At 43.4% G+C, this 17742-nt stretch overlaps 1 protein-coding gene across 4 annotated transcripts in view; it reads left to right on the top strand.

Moving 5' to 3' along the window:
- LOC124622425 (protein daughter of sevenless) overlaps positions 1 to 17742 on the top strand; it is a 243346-nt gene that overhangs the window by 161962 nt on the left and 63642 nt on the right. For 2 of the 4 annotated variants that reach the window (XM_047148119.1, XM_047148118.1), the window contains one exon: positions 16844 to 16966. The exons of the other annotated variants lie outside the window; for them this stretch is intronic. In XM_047148119.1, coding sequence (XP_047004075.1) covers positions 16844 to 16966 — 123 coding nt within the window. The remainder of the gene's footprint in view (positions 1 to 16843; positions 16967 to 17742) is intronic. 4 annotated transcript variants of the gene reach the window in all.

Here is a 17742-nt window from a genome sequence, read left to right as displayed (position 1 = left end):
AATTAGCCGTAATTCCATTACGAAACATTTGCGGGCCTATGTTTATATGAACTTTTTTCTTTAGTTTCACTTGTAGAATAACACTAAAGTTTTGCACATCTTCGTGAATCACCCTGTATAGTACGGGACCTATTCCAGCGCAGTTCCCCAAAAAGAGGGCATTTGACCGTACTGTAAACTAACAAATTACGGCATCGCCATTCGAACTGTAATAATACTCCGCTCAGTTCTAGTGTCAGGCCCACAACCATCACAGTTAGTGACAAATATGCGGCGATTTACGTCCTGGAAGTTGAATTATCCGCAGGGAGCCATCTTGCCTCCACGGCTGTACAGTGTACGCACTCACCCTGTTTTCATAGGGCTCCCCAAACCTAATTTCGTAAACCGAATTCCCGATACCGCTTCTGGGTGGTCATGTAAACATCTAAAAATCGATTCTGGAAATTCGCTTCTGGTTGTCGGTTTTCCAATTTTGCAATTGATTTTCGCTCCTATGTAAACGCAACCTGTTTGAAACGTTCTTGGGCTGTCAGGTTGCGTCTCATTTTTAAAAAAATTTCGGCTAATGTGGGCGGAGTGGCTCTTTGTGCAATGAGGGTTAATTTGAAATAGACTGAATCAGTTAACACATCGTCTAATTGAAGAGAAACAGCGATTGTACTGACGGGTACAGCGCTGGAAAACGTTTCGTGTAGACTGTCTCATGTAACTGTTGCTACATTCACATGGAATATTGGAACATTAGGGACTCTCAGGTAATCACTGAGACACGTGATGCAAATCGTTTTTCGCCCACACAAGGAAATCAGAGCTGTTGCTCCCTCTGCAAGATATTTATATTGTCGAAAGCGCAGATTTTCACCTAGAATTAAAGCGACAAATGCGCCGAGAACATTCGATACAACAGATCCATCGCGAAAGACTTCTTTAGTATGGTAAATGCTTTTGGTGAATACTTAACATTCAAATATTTAGCTAATAATCTGTCTCCATGGTAATACCTCGAAAGGGTGTTTTGGGTGATTACACGCGAAAAAATAAAAACGGATTTTCTGTCGAGTAATTTTACCAGTACTTCATAAACGTCGCGTTTGGGTGAGTCCGGTAAAGCAGCAGTTACAGGAACGTAGTGGCGGCACAGTTTAATTTCAACTGGAAGTCATACTAAGCAAATTTCAAGGAAACTGAAGGATCGTTCGTCGTCAGAGAAGATAGAAGATAAATACCGATAACTGGTCATTTCTAGGGACGAAGTGACAGATTGTGAGGGGTAATCAGTAGAGACGCTCTGAGAAAGCAGATAAAGGACAGGATCAGCGACTTGTCACGCGCCGATTATAAAGGAAAAGATAACAGATATTACAGCGCACTGTAGGTGGGTTTATCTGCATGCCTACGCACTGTTGCTGCGTTGTCGTGTGCCAGGATCTATAGGCTAAAACCTATTTTAGTTTTCCTCTTGTCTTACTTGTGCTTAAATTGACAGTTTTAGAACATGAGATCATTTTAACACTGTCTGCCAGGATATGACCTTACGTGGTTGTACGGGTGATCGTGAGAGAGACTGGGAGAGAATTAGCGAAATTTTCTTTAAGATTGGTTTTTGCTTTTTATTTCTCCTGTCGCATTTTCTGCGTGTAACCACACTCGTTTCACATAATTTTCACGTGGGCGCTGATAAACTCGCCGTTGAGCAATCCTAAATCGTCCCCCCCCCCCCCCCCAGCCTATTTGATGATACATGAGAAACTACTTGGAGGAGGAGGAGCATCTCTGTTTTGAGAGCCAACATTAGCAGTTGGAAAAGTGGCTTGTCGATCATATACATCTTCCGACTAACACTCATTGACTTCTTTGGGTCTGCCGACCCATTGCTTCGTCTTCCTAACAAGTAAACCCCATAACAACGCTTAGAATCTGTCGAAATGCCAATACGGCGGTAACACCACCGTGTGCGTGTCCGTACAAATAGATCACTGCCATAACTCATAAGGTGCCTGTACATCTGAGCGAACATAGCGACCGAGCATTAGCAAACAGGGCCTTCTCTTCTGTGTAAGCGATGGCGAGCAGCGTTTGTTCATGTTACTTTGGCATTCGAAATTGTTTGCTCGTGATCCACCGGTTGTCGATCTTGAAGCGAGTCAACAAAGGAAGTTCCCGTTCGCTCCGCTTGGGCGCTCACTTAGTAAAGAGAGCACTTGTTTTTCATACACGAATTTTAAACTTGTTATTGAATGGAGTGGACAGATGATTATGTGATGCTTTTCGTTGGAGAATATCGATACGAAATTTAAAGAAAAAAATCTGAAGCTGTGCAATAAATTGCCGAGACACTTCTATGTCCGCTGGGAGAAACGTAGAGGAACAAGACACCTTGCTTCATACGCAGTGTATTACTGGCTAACTTTTACACCATCCTGTAAGTGTATTATCTTCGTCCCTAAAAACTACGAAGCATATTTTATAAAGTAAAGTAAAAGATATTTTATCGACTATGGCATGTCATTTGTATATTTTTAGTTTACTTTAATAGCATTTGTTGCAATTATTTTCCTGGCCCAAAAACAGTCCGTGAGTGCATCACATACAGCGCTGCAGCCTTCAGAAACTGAGATGCAGTAGTAGCTGAAATGCGAAATGGTACTTAAGAGACTGGCGTCACTGACTATGGTTGCTAAAAGCTGGAGCGTGAGTGTAAATTTTTCTTCAGCCGAGATAGCTCGTCTGTAGTTGGTGTCCTGCCTTGCAATTTTCCCCAAAATAGTAGTAAGCAGCTAGCGAAAATCGTCTACCAACATACTCCTAAAATATTGAAATACGCCTACTGAAGTCGGGGGACACACACATTTTCCTTTTCCCTTCCTGCTTTGCTTTTGTTTCTTGCATCACCAACAGCACAGCTACCATACACAGTCATCCTGGCTGCATATCAGTGTTTTTCATCACGGTAGCGCTCTATCTGATGACATCTGTATATAAGAATTGAGCGCCAAATAAACAAAAACGCAGCGTTCGCTTGTCATCGTACGCTCAATGCTTGTTCGGTAGGTTTCTCTTTCGCTCGTCTAATGTAATAGCTTCTTCGTAAGTACAAGCGAAGGGCAGGGAAGACTAGCGCAACTGTCCTCCGGAATGCTCGTTCGCTTGTGTTCACTCCGCTGTACAGGCATCTTTAAAGTGCGAAATATCCATCTACATGTTCTGAAAACTAATGGCCAAGGGTAATTCGCACTGGGAACACGTACTTAGGTTCCCTCTCATTCCATTGCGGTATAAATGCATACATACCCCCGTGATTGCTGTAATTGGTAAAATATTGTCTCCGCTTTCTCTACGGGAGCGATAAGTTGGGTGCTGTGGAACACTTAACACTGTTTCTTGAAGCTTTGTAACTAGTCTTTCGCGAGGTAGTTGACACCTGTCTACAAGCGTCTAAAAATTCTGATTTTTTTTTTTTTTTTTTTTTTTTTTTTTTTTTTTTTTTTTTTTTCAGAGCTTCGTGACGCTCTCCCAAGGGCCAAACAATCCTATAGTATAAACATTCCTACTCGCCTTCTTTCTGTGAGTTCAGTAAAACCTGTTACTCCCATCTCGCGTGGAGTTATACATTTCAGCAATTTTATAAGATGGGAACGTTTTGTAACAAGTGCACTTCGTAGACTGACTGTGTGTGTTCCTGATATCCTATCAAAAATCGAAGTCTGCCACCTACTTTATCTCTCATTGACTATATTTGATCTTTCCGTTTCATATCCCCACAAACTGCTACACCCAGGTATTGGTGTGAGTTGATTGGTTTCACGTGTGGTTCATACAATGTGACGTGCACAGTGTAACTTTTTTTGAACATTGTAAGCAAGTTGCCAGTTCTGCAAAACTTTGAAACCTCATTAGTACCTGATGAATGGTTGTGTAGCCATTCTCAGACATCACTTCGTTATATTAGGTCTAGAACTTTGCTTCTCAATTGTTTTCCCCCTCAAAGTTTGAGGCTTTTTGTGAATAACAAAAAAAAATTACGATTCAACATATTGGTATCGCTGGCCACTGCCTTCTCCAAACATTCGGGTAGGATAAGAGTCTCACGGTGGAACAACTGGGCGTTGTGGTGTCACCGCCAGACACCACACTTGCTAGGTGGTAGCTTTAAATCGGCCGCGGTCCATTAGTACATGTCGGACCCGCGTGTCGCCACTGTCAGGGATCGCAGACCGAGCGCCACCACAAGGCAGGTCTCGAGAGACTGACTAGCACTCGCCCCAGTTGTACGGACGACGTAGCTAGCGACTACAGTGACGAAGCCTCGCTCCTTTGCCGAGCCGATAGTTAGAATAGCCTTCAGCTAAGTCAATGGCTACGACCTAGCAAGGCGCCATTAGTAACATTGCATGTATCTAAAGAGTCTCACTTGTATCGCCACAATCTCCAGATGTACCAAAAGGATGGATTAAAGTTAAGTATTCCAGAAGCTACGTACTTTCCTTTATAGCATTCATTACGTATCCTGTTTCAGACCTCACGCCATCCTGCTTTAGCTTAGCGCGTGCCTTTCGGCTTCCTCTCATGGTGCCTAGGCTGTCTTGTCTAGACACAACAGGCGTCTTAAGAGGAGATCCGTGAACCGATCCAATTTTTCACTTGTTCATATGACCTGAAGTGCCTTCCATTGATCAAAAACTGTGTTATTGAGAGGGAGCAACGTTTGGAGAATACAGCGGATGAGGTGGGACTTACCATTTCAACGTTTCATTCCATGTTTTGACGGGTTTTGCGAAATGTGTTCAAACATTGTCATGCTGCAAAATCACGTTTTCATATCTATCGCTGTATCGTGGCCGCCGCGTATGATTAGCCGAGCGGTCTAGGGCGCTGCAGTCATGGACTGTGCGGCTGGTCCCGGCCGAGGTTAGAGTCCTCCCTCGGGCATGGGTGTGTGTGTGTTTGTCCTTAGGATAATTTAGATTAAGTACTGTGTAAGCTTAGGGACTGATGACCTTAGCAGTTAGGTCACGTAAGATTTCACACACATTTTCTGTATTGTGGCCGTTTGTCTTTCAGTGCTCGGCTCAAACGCATCAACTGCTTTCGATAACGATCTCCTGTGATTGTTTCCTTCGATTTCAGCAGCGTCCCAAATGTGTTCTCTTTCACCGCCATGTCGGTCTCCGACGTCAAAATCACCGTTCTTGAAGTGTTGAAACCAATCTCTGGAAATTCTTTCACTTATAAGTGCCCCAGCCGCAGGTTTCTCCATGTTAAAGCAGAAAATTAAAACTTCACGCAAATGACAAGAATTGGGCTCGTAATTTGACATATTCAGTAGAGTGCATTTATGATGCAATCACAAATCCGTTAATATTTTTATGGCTTTTTATTTAAAAATGCCTAAGCTTATTGTATGACGCGTCCTACCACCTCCAACACCTCTCGCCGCTACTGCCATCTATTGCAGAACGGTGGAAGCAATGTTGTAGACCTAAGAAATAACTACACTGTGTGCAGAAAGTCTTACGTTACTATTAGTATTGTCTGCAGGGCATTAATACACAGCATAAACAGCAAGGGTTACGCCATACTCCCCAGGGACACGTCCGAAGATACTTCTACTTCTGTCGATGACTCTCCGTCCACAATAACATGTTGCGTCCTCCGTACCAAAGAAATCCTTCATCCTTTTAGAAATTCCTCTTGGTTCCCCCAATGACCGCGCTTCTTCCCTTAATAAACGTTGTTGTGGTACTGAGTCACGTGCTTTCCGGGAGTCATGAAATGTTGCCTCTACCTGACTGCTTTGATCCATGGCTTTCAGGATGTTGTGTAAAAAAAGCGCGAGTTTGTTTTCACTTAACCGTTTTTTGTTTTAATCCATAATGGGTGACATAGAGGATGTCGTTCTGTTCCCTCATTATGTTTCATCATCATCGACACGCGAGTTGCCCAGTGTGGCGTGAACTGGAAAGACTTGCAATTTGGCGGCCGAACTTCTCCAGGTAGGGGGCTCCTGGCCATCACTACCATACGATCACTTCATTTTTTCATTTTCCCCTCAGTATGTTTGAGCTCAGAATATGTTCTATGAGTCTGGAACATATGGATGCCTGTGGTATTGGAAGGCAGTTTTGTGGCACACTTCTGTTACTCCTCTTGTACACGTTTGTTGACTGTTTCTTACTTCCAACCACTGGATATAATTTTTTGTATGAGGAATCTAGTGTATATTCAGGTTAAAATGAGGGTTAACTAGCTGCAAATTATGTGTAATATCTGACAGGTATTCTACAGGGTTCTGGGAGCTTGTTAAATTTTAGCGATTCCAGCTGGTTCTCAACGGCACTGGCAGTAATATCTAAATAATTCATATTTGCCTGTTTGTCATATTAAGCTGGAAACAGTCATCTTGTGTCGTCATTTGTAAAGCAACTTTTAAAAACGAAGTTTAACAATTGTACTGAAATATTTGTAGAAATATGGACTGTTAAACCAAAACATCCTGACCACGTGCTTAATTGCGTGTTCGTCAACTTTTGAAGCGCAATACGTCAACGATTCTTCGTGGTATAGGTTCGACAAGTCATTCTTAGGTTTCTGAAGGTACGTGGCACAAGATGCGAATAGACAGATCATGCAATCCCTGTAAGCTATGCGCTGGTGGGTTGTAGGCACGGAGCTGGCGCTCCATAGCGACCCAGATGTGTTCCATCTGGTTCAGAGCAGGCGAATTTCGTGGCATTTACATCAAGGTGAGTTAACTGTCGTGTTCCTCAAACTGCTCTGGCACTGTTGTGGCCTTGTGACACGGACAGTTATCCTGCTGGAAGATGACGTCGCCAAAGGGGAACACATCAAGCGTGAAAGGAGGCAGGAGGTCCACAATACTCTTAATGTAGTGGTCAGCTGTAATGTTGCCTTCGATTGCTACTACATGTCTCGTGCGCCACGATGATGGCGTATCTAGACACGATCATCGGCCTCGGATAGCAATCGACGCGTTTCATCCGATCAGGCGACACGTATCCATTGATTCACTGACCAGTCTCGATGATCCTGTGCCCGCCGTAATGGCAAGGCATGCATGGAGCTTGTAGCAGTGCTCTGAAGTCATTAATGTCGAGTACTGTGCTTGGTAGTCGACATCCTGATATGAAATATAATCGACCTTGTCTGGTGTCGACAGCTTCTGCAATTGCTTAAACTGTCGCTAGTTGGGGTAGGTGCAGAACGTGACGTTCAATGTGGACTGTACTTTGACAGCCGTACCGCCGCCGGCCGTTGGTCGATTGGTGCAGCAACAATGTTACTTAGTCGATCTGGCGTGAACTCATGGTTCAGATGCTTATCAGAGACGGGGCGCACATCGATTCGTTTGTCCGCTAGGAACTGGTACTACTTGCTGTAGGTTCATTCCGTTGGTGTTCCACAAGGCGACTGTTGGTTGGAGCGTCCGTGGTGAGTCGTCTTGAGGCCATACATGACTGCAGACTCGATTTTCTGCGGGAAAGAGTGCATCATTTTAGTCAGTTTCTCCGACATTCGTTGACTGAAGCATGCTTCAATGCTGATCGAAGCAGTGTCAGGCAAATTCCAATGGCCTCGTAATGGCATCTTGGTCGTTGAGTAGCTTGGCAAGGGAAATTGGCGGCGGTACGTTCTCGAGTTGCGGCCTGGTACACTTCCGTCCTACTCTGGCTGGTTCCGAAGAAGACATCTGCATTTTGTTTCTTGGTGCCTATCGTTGAACTTCCGTGCGTTAGAGCTGTGCTCCGAGCAATGAAGATATTTGGCCTGCAGCATTACCACTGTTCTCTTCAATAGCATCCCCATTACCTGGGGCACAACAGCAACTCGCTACCTTCGAGTAACGCTGGACAGGCATTTCACGTGGCGCTAGCATATTGGGAAGATATGCTGCAAAGCACTGAGAAGATTGAAAGACGTCTGCTCTATACTAAATCCTACATAAACACTGTCTGCAGCAACAAGCCACATCATCGTAGTTCATAGTCTCTATCTTCTCTTTCCCCTAGGAATCGAGCAGAGAGCTGCTTCCTATCTATTCGCTTGTCTACCTGTCGCATCCACCTCCGAATCATCTTCATTTCGGTCATAATTACGTCTGACATAAGAATCTGTTCCCTGACCAATTTGTTTGCTTTCCTGTCCCTTCAAATAATTGCAAACATGCATACGTTAATGTCTCACTGATCCACCTCACATTCTGAGAGCTTTTCGCATTACAGTCAGTGTACCAATACGCCTAGATCAGAACTGGTTACACATAGAGTTCACCAAACACTCTAAGCTTTAATTTGGAATGCGAATTTAGTTTATCAAACACAAATCCGTGCAGTTTACACTTCGTTTCTTTTCCTGTTGAGTGAGTCGTTGTCTCAAACTGTTCCAAACGCAAAACATCAGGATCTGTTTCTATAAAATCATTGTTAATTTGTACTGTTTTCTTAATGATTTTCTCATTGTACAAGGTGTACAACTTTGATTTCGCCATTTTTCCCAAACATTTCAGGCTTTAATGAAACGAATTGGTTACACATGTTTCGTTCAAAGTATTTTCCATCGCTGGCCAATACTTTCTCCCATAATTCGGGTAGTGTACGAATCCTGTGTCGAAAGAATTGTTCATCTTTTGAAGCGATCCTCGAATCGATCCAATTTCTGACTTCTTCATTAAATCGGAAGTGTTGGTCAGCCAGGCCATGCGCCACTCATGTAGACGGGTGATAGTCAGAGGGAGCAATGTCTCGAGAATACGGCGGGTGGGGTAGGACTTCCCATTTTAACGTTTCCAAATACGTTTTGACCTCTTTTGCAACGTGGGGTCGAGCGTTGTCGTGCTGCAAAATCATTTTATCGTGCCTCTCGGTGTATTGCGGCCGTTTGTCTTTTAATGCTCTCCTCAAACGCATTAATTTTGTTCGATAACGAGCACCTGTGATTGTTTCACTTGGTTTTAACACCTCATAGTACACGACGCCGAGCTGGTCACACCAAATTCAGAGCATGATCTTGGAGCCGTGAATATTCGGTTTGGCCTTCGACGTGGAGGCATGGCCGGGATATCCCCATGATTTATTGCGTTTAGGGTTATCGTAATGAACCCATTTTTCGTCCCCGGTCACAGTGCGCTGCAGAAATCCCGTCCATTTTTGACTCTGAAGCAACTGTTGACAAACACACAAACGCCGTTCAACGTCTCTTTGTTTCAGCTCACACGGGACCGAAGTTCCTCCTTTAAGAATCGTGCCCATAGCCTTGAGACGTTTTGAAATGGCTTGCTGTGTCACTCCCACTAATCGTGCCAATTCTTCTTGAGTTTGACGTGAGTCTTCACTCAGCAATGTCTCCAATTCTGCATCTTAGAAAACATTCTCTCTTCCACCACTATGCCGGTCTAAGACGTTAAAATCACCGTTCTTGAAGCGTTGAAACCACTCACGACACGTTCTTTCACTAATAGCGTCCTTACCATACGTAGTTGAGAGCATTCGATGAGACTCAGCCGCTGTTTTATTCATACTGAAACAAAACTGTAACACTTCCCGAAAATGACGAGAATTAGGCTCGTAAACTGACATTTTCAATCAAGAACAACTTTATGGTGCAGACACAAATCGACTAACGTTTGAATGAGGTTATGTTGACCGAGGTCCAAGCCAACTGCCTGACGTCTGCTATCTGTTTCGATCGCTACTTACCGTTGTCGCCACCTATCGGCAAACGGCGGAAGCAAAGTGGTAACCTTGACATTGCTATAGTTCATTTTCAGACCTAATTTCAAACTGGCTCGTGTTAAGTTCTTGCTTCCGTTGTTGAAGTTTAACTGCGCTGAAGGCGACCAGTAAAACATCGGCATAACGCAGGCGGTTGTGCTATATTCCATGAATAAGTAGGCTACTCTTCTTCGTTGGTCAAGTGTAACCCTTTGATTACCAGTTTTATTTCAAAAGCGTTGATATGTGATGGTTTTAATTAAAATGTCTTAGTCAGAAGTAACAGTATGAAAATATTTCTCGCCGTTTCGTTTCCCAAGGTCTCAGAAGAACATTACGCAAAATGTAAAAGATTACTAAAAAATAAAACACACACACACACACACACACACACACACACACACAGAGACAGATCAGTGGAACGGCATCTCTCCAAGCGTGTAATTCACACTGCAGGTGCTCGGTATGGGTTTCGTTTGCGATGCGGCAAGCGTCAATTCATGAGTGCAATTCGTTGACGCGATGTGTCCGAGAAGGCGCGAAGGCAGCCAGTTTTGCGAATCTGGTACTTGGGTTGCCTATCAGCAGGTGCAAACTAATTCGATGCGACAATACGGAGGATTGAAAATGAAACTTGAGAACAACACAACCTACAGGTGCAACCTGCAAGTATAAGAATTCAGTTAAACCATTAGTAGGCTTCCCTGCAGCAGTACGTCACTGATACATAGCAATAATATGCAACAAATTCTGATTGGTTCTCTGATAACCTATCGTGAGACACATACGTCCCGGTGATAGTCAAAGGGTTAAGAATCTGGATACTACCTGTTAGAACTGATGATAAAATTTAGTGATACACAATCACCAAATTAAGCTTTATTGGCAGACTTTCTTGGTGACGCCTTTCTGTTAAACGCTGATTTTTGTCCGGGTTGAAAATGTTGATGTAATTTATTTTCAACTAAAGAGGTCTACGTCTCATGAAATAGGTCACCAATTGCACTAAGCATGTGGTTTTACAGCAGTAATTAGCAAGTGTATTTCATGAATGTGTGCCGCGCGGGATTAGCCGAGCGGTCTCGGGCGCTGCAGTCATGGACTGTGCGGCTGGTCCCGGCGGAGATTCGAGTCCTCCCTCGGGCATGGGTGTGTGTGTTTGTCCTTAGGATAACTTAGGTTAAGTAGTGTGTAAGCTTAGGGACTGATGACCTTAGCAGTTCCATAAGATTTCACACACAATAGAACAATCATGAATGTGTGTACTGATGCTGACAAGCATAAGCGAGATAACAAAACTATCGACATGTACTGCGACACCACTTAGGAATCTACAGCAGTGCTGTGCATTGATTTGAACCAATGGCAACGGATGAGAACTCAACTGCACGGGACACTTTCTCAGAAGTTGCATCTTGTCATCATGTGACATATGAATATCCACAGTGCTGTTCGGGTAAATTAGATACATGTTTTATCGATTTCGACATTGTTTGTCATTATCATTTATGAAAGTACTGTTTCTGAAGTAGATCCGGTAGAACTAAAATAGCGAAAGAATTGATTTCGCCACGTATGAAGAGTGGAATCTCCTAATCTCGATCTTTGATAAAATATCCAGTGGTTTTACCTACAGATGCCAACTATGATTGCAACGAGCTGTACTCAGAATTCACTGCAGAAAAAGCCAGGATTAAAGCAGTATCATGATGTCACGTTACAGATACGGAAAAAAGGTTTGTAAATCATTCGACAGAGAAAAATGACTAAAGATACTACGCGATTCCATAGTTTCCAGGACCCCACAGGCAGCGGCCGCCGAAAAAGTTCCCGAAAAAAAGTGACACGGCCACTCTGACGTCACTCCAAGGCGCGTATTTAAAATTATTCACTTTCAGTATGTCTTTTATATCATTACACACTGTTCTTTATTATTTGAACTATATAAACACACCAATTAATTTTGGTACAAATGCTAGCTGAAGTGAATATTGTCAAACGCAGTTACGAATTACAGAACCGAAGATATGACTCGACAATATAGCAACGCAACTACTGCCGTAGATTCTTTTGTAAACGTAACATTTGATTCGAAAATACATAGATTTAGTTATAGGTACTTGTTCTGAACGGTTTCTTGTCATCGTTTACTTGTGACTGCAGTCTTGAAACTGTAGGGGTCTGATCGTATAGTATGATAGTGCGCCCATGTCCGAAGGAAAATTGCATCGTTTCCCTCAACATCACAGGTATTTATATGGTATTTATCCGCCGACACCAGCCACCGACTTCCATTTAAAATGTCCTCCCACTGTATGGGAATTGCAAATGTGTGTACGAGTAAAGGCTATGATGCAGGAACGACGGCATATGTAAGTTTGGGCCTCACCGCGGATCGTGCACGGATAGCCAAAACGATCAGGGCGGACGCTCGCGCACTGCGGAAAATCCGGATTAGAGTCCCGGCCCGGCACAAATTTTCGTCGTCGTTATTCCCTTGTACAGTTGATGCTTGTTCGTATTCGGAACTGCGAATACATTTCATGACTGTATTGTAGCAGTAGTAGTTAATAGGTGCGCTTCTATTATTTTTGTCGTAATTGTCTTCTATTGTTGTGTTAAGGTGTTTCATTTCTTGTTGGAAATGTTTTACATGCATTTAATTGTGAAGTGTTTAGGTTCGTACCCTGTATCGCAACCTTTACTCGAACTACATAGGAAAAAGTATTTTTTTAATACACGCTCCGATTATCTTACGTACGGTAAATAAGTACCGGTTTCCATTTTTTTACTGTGTAGCGCCGTCTCTGCTCAAACAATATAGTTGAATGTTGGTTTATGCAGTATTTTGAAGTTCAAAACATACGCAATGAAATGACGTTTCTGTCGCTATGCTGTTTACATCTGCGTGTTGATTGCTGATGCTGAGAAAATCTTTCTCAGTTATCAAATAACTTCCTTTCAAGAAAGTAGAAACAATGCAGCGTTGTTTACTAGGGATAAACCAAATTAAGCTGTGCAGTTGTGAACAAATTGGCCTAGTGTTTGAGGGGATGGTATCGCTAACCCCATCCAGCTACTGTAATATACTTTTGCGTGAGAATGGTTCCTTCTACAGGGCCGGTCCTTATCAAACTAAACAATTAAAAATGAATTATATTTTTTGTTAGTGTATAACACCATGACTTATCCTGCATCACTTCTAAAAACGGTCGACAAATGAATAAAACAATGATGAAGTACTACTACTACTACTACTACTACTACTACAGCATAGGTCTTGAAGATTAACTGTGTTGTTCATGTGCTACTAGTCGAACAGGACACGCTGTACTGCAGTGATCCATGGATTAATAGAACTACCACTATGGTGTTGCGCAAAAAGTAGGTGGTGGAGCGATGCGTAGAAGCATTTAGCCACTGTTGTACTTGGCCTGGAGGAATGAGTAGTAGGATGTGAAAATGACAGAACAAGGAAACAAATTTACAAATTTATTGAAACACATCGAAAACAAAGAATATTATATGCCATTACATATCTTATACGCTCTTTACTTGATTTTCAATATAACAGCATACACATGGTCGTTATCACTTCGCATGCATTTCCCCAGGTGGCGAACGAAAGCCTCCCTCAGCAGTTTCAACATGTTCAGTGGGATCTTTTGCACAGCTGTACGTATCCTTTCCGTTAATTCAGCCACTGTATGAGGACGTATAGCGTACACTTGAATGTTCAGGTATCCCCAGAAGAAGAAATCAGGAAGAATACAGGAAGCGTAAGGGGACGGTTCGTTGGGAAACTTTATCCTCTTTACTGGGTTTCTGTACGTCCTGCATTTTGTATGGGTGGACGTGCAGGCTATGATGGATGATGCATCAAAGGGAACGATTTGTCAGTGTTAGCGCCGTGGTATGTTTGGAAGCAGAACGGTGAAGAATTCGGATGAGTGCTTGACACTTCTCCTCCACCCGCTTCACGATCCGCTGCGTCCTTCGTCCTGGACTTTTCTTTTGTGCAGGATGCAATAGTCCTGAATAGTTGCACTCGCCATAAAATCGTCATGTTGTTAAAACTCGAAATTGTGATGAATCACTCAACTATGGTGTTTTTTAAATAATATTTGACGACGAATGCTCGACACTTTGAACGCCACAAGGCTATGCTTACAAATGGCCACCCTTCCTCAATGCAGTGAACAAGTACATATTTCATGCTGGTGCAACAGTACCACCATACCAAGTGACTCAAATCCTACTATTCGTTCTGTAAGACACCATATTACGTTAACAAGCGACAGAAAATTTTTCTGAGCATGTAAATTTTCCATAATGGGCGGGATTAAGAAGCTCCGATTCTCAGAGGTGTCGGTGAAGCCAGTGCACAAACGTATGTGTCGCATTACTGACTTGTACGCTATGGCCAAGGGGTTGGTAAACGATTGTGTTAACACGCTATGCTATTACAACCAATAATTCGACAAATACATATTCTGTAAGTCAGTAGCTTCTCCCTACAGTACCCAAAAAACAGCTACATAAACAAAGGATCGAGCAAAGTAGAATAAGATTGACCAAGTGCTGCCACTGGAAATAGTGTAAAACAAAGAAAGCGTAAAAACTGTTCACAACTGCGCTTGCTACCATACTGAGAATGGAAAATAAAAAATATATGTCAAGCTGAAATAATGTGTCAATTTCCTGGTAATCTTTTGCCAGTATTATCTAAAAATAGTTAGCTCCTTTACTATCCAGAGTATTGAAACATTGGGATGTACTTCAGTTATGTTGTCACCTGCTATGGTAATACTATTTATTAAGTGACTGGAAAAAGTAACACTTCATACAATCCTCTCAATCAGCTTTTAGTGAGATTTTTTTGTTCCTCATTTGACCCTTCTGTGTGTGTGTGTGTGTGTGTGTGTGTGTGTGTGTGTGTAGACTGTGGTACCATACTATATAGTGAAGAGACAGCAGTGAGAACCCACGAAGTGTGCAGGCGGCAGTCAACTGAGGCAGCCCCCCTTTCGGAATATATGGATGAAATTGTGTGAATTCTCGACCCCAATGTTGGCTGTTCCCAGGGTAGGCAATGGATGGAGAATGTAGCGTGTGTTAGGTAGGGAGAGTACATTGGCGATCCTGTGAAATACTTCGTCTTCCCCTGTGCAGAACACATAACATACTTGCCTTACCGAATGGGGTAGCTCAGTTCGTAAGACACTGAACTCGCATTCGCGAGGGCGATGGTTCAAACTTGCGTCCGGCCATCCCGATTTAGGTTTTTCGTGATTTCCCTAAATCGCTGAAGGCAAATCCCAGGATGATTCCTTGAAAATGGCGTGGCTACTTTCCTTCTCCTTCTTCCCTAGTCCGAACTTGTGCTCCGTGTCTAATGACCGCTGGCCGGAGTGGCCGAGCGGTTCTAGGCGCTACAGTCTGGAACCGCGCGACCGCTACGGTCGTGGGTTCGAATCCTGCCTCGGGCATGGGTTCGAATCCTGCCTCGGGCATGGGTTCGAATCCTGCCTCGGGCATGGGTTCGAATCCTGCCTCGGGCATGAATGTGTGTGATGTCCTTAGGTTAGTTAGGTTTAAGTAGTTCTAAGTTATAGGGGACTGATGACCTCAGCAGTTCAGTCCCATAGTGCTCAGAGCCATTTGCACCATTTTTTATCTAATGACCTTGTTGTCGACAGGATATTAAACACTAATTTCCTCCTCATCGTACATACTTAGGTTCTTACGCGCACACCATGCTACTACTGTTGTTACAACCACTGCTTATTTTTTGAAAAAAAAAAGGTGCCTGTATTAACAAAAGTGACGTTGCTCCAGCAGCTTCCACAATTTTAACATACCCTGAGATGTACACTCAGTTTCTAGACCACTTCGTGCTTTTGCTGTCAACTGGAGAATGATAACCTTTTAGCAACCATGACTCTACATGTTTGCTACATTGGAGCTGATGAGAGGAGGCTCTACCATCCTGATGAACGACTGTGCAAAGATTGTCCGTACAAATTTGGATGACGTAGTTGAAGTAACTGTAAGATTCATTTGAAAGAAACACTTCTTACTGAAGTTGTGCCCAAAGTGTGCTTCAGAGGAAGTGGTATGTGTGGGATTTTATTTTCTTGAAGATATTAACAGAAACCACAATTGCTTCTCTTTTATTTAAGTGAAATCTGCGGGCTACCATTTCTAATTTCGGCATCACCAAAGGTCGGATGCTTTCCAGGATTTTGTGACCAATACTAGAAATCTAAAATCTTGACGCGTTCAAGCAAATCATCTGCTCCTTGAAACTAAACTTTCCAAACGCTTCTTTTCTTGTCTTCACCATGTGCAGATTCGACAATTTCTGCGTTCTTCGGTCTACCCGACGTTTCTAATCAGCATAGATAAACTCTTTATTTCGCTCATTTTGAAAAGAATGACTGCACTGATTTCAGCTGATTGGCTCAAAACTGGCGCGAACGGCTCCCAAACACTCGTTTGTAACAGTGAAAACACCGCGTAACAACCAGTGACATAGCAAGGGAACTGAGCGCAACTAGCGCAACTCCCTGTTTCCGATATCAACATATGAGACAAAAAACTTTGTGCCAGCTTGTAAGGAATGAAACTGGAAATTCCATTTTCAAAGAAAATGACATCTACCAGAATATTTATAATACGTTTTGCTCTAAATAAATAGCTGATTACTACACTGCTATTGCTGCTATGTTCATTGTGACGTTGATCAAACAAGACACATTATATCACAATCTCCACATTTCGCGAATTTCTTTGAACGAGGAAGGCTAACAGTTTATCAGTTTTGTGGTAAGTAAAAAGGCTTTTCGATAACGTGCTATGATTTAAGTTATGTTGGTTTCATGAGGGAGAAACTAATTTTTCTACTGCTAGAAACACTCTCTCTCTCTGTCTGTGTGTGTGTGTGTGTGTGTGTGTGTGTGTGTGTGTGTGTAACCAAATTAGCTAGCTTTTATTAAGCGCAGATTTGTAGGTTCAGAATGAGGGTAAGACATTCCCTGACGCTGCATACCCTACGACCAGATGAAAACGCAGTGTCGCTAGCCTTGGTACAGGCGTGATCTCTTCCACAGGACCTCTTTGGGAGAAGGAGCGTGCAGCGTTCGTGTCGAGTGGTGTATGTGGCGCCCATGTACTTCCCCAGTGGTGGGCTGCCTCCTGCGGAGCAGCCTTCCAAATACCTGCACTGTGCAACCGTAAGTGCGCGCCTCTCAAGAGTAGGCACACCCCCATCCCGAGAACCAAGCATGGCGTAGTTGTTGGCTGCCACCCCCCCCCCCCCCCCCTGTCCCAGTAGTTAAACTGTAGCCGTTCTCCATTGGCCAAGCGTTCGCAACCGCTGGCCTTCTGGGGCTGCAGACGGCAGTCCAGCTGCTTTGCCTGCTGTTGTGTGCTGTGGAGCTTCAGTCTCGTACGTGCAGCGCTCGTTGTCCATGTTATGTTGCTCGCATAGCTTCCTCGGGCCTCCCACTTTCCTTGTACAGTAAAAAAAGACACGCTAACAGACGACCAGTCCATGCACGATTTACCAGTCCCGAAGCATATTTTGAGACGCGGCGCTAGTTTTGTTGCTAACTGCGCATGGTTCCATCGCTTCATTTAAACACTGCAAAGTCATACATGGTGATCCAAAAGTCCGGTAACATTTGAAAATGCATTAGTTCACGGAATAATGTAGGTAGACAGGTAAAAATTGACACACATGCTTGAGGGGAGTTTTTATTAAAACCGAAAAAGAGCGCTAAAACAGTCTAACAGATGGCGCTGGATAGGAACAAGTCAGTGTCGCCGCATGAGAATCGTGTGTAAAATGAGCTTTAGTGAGAGAGGGAGTCAGATCATCCATAGCCTGGCTGGTAAAAAACGCCTGTTTTAAGTTACGAGTTTTATGCAGGATGGCGCTCCACCCTATATTGCTACACGTAGGAAAGATGTCTTGTGTACATCGTTCGGTGAGGATCGGCGCAGCTGA

Source organism: Schistocerca americana, chromosome 7, assembly GCF_021461395.2.
Source record: "Schistocerca americana isolate TAMUIC-IGC-003095 chromosome 7, iqSchAmer2.1, whole genome shotgun sequence".
Classification (NCBI taxonomy): domain Eukaryota; kingdom Metazoa; phylum Arthropoda; class Insecta; order Orthoptera; family Acrididae; genus Schistocerca; species Schistocerca americana.
This window is presented reverse-complemented; position numbering and strand designations above follow the sequence as displayed.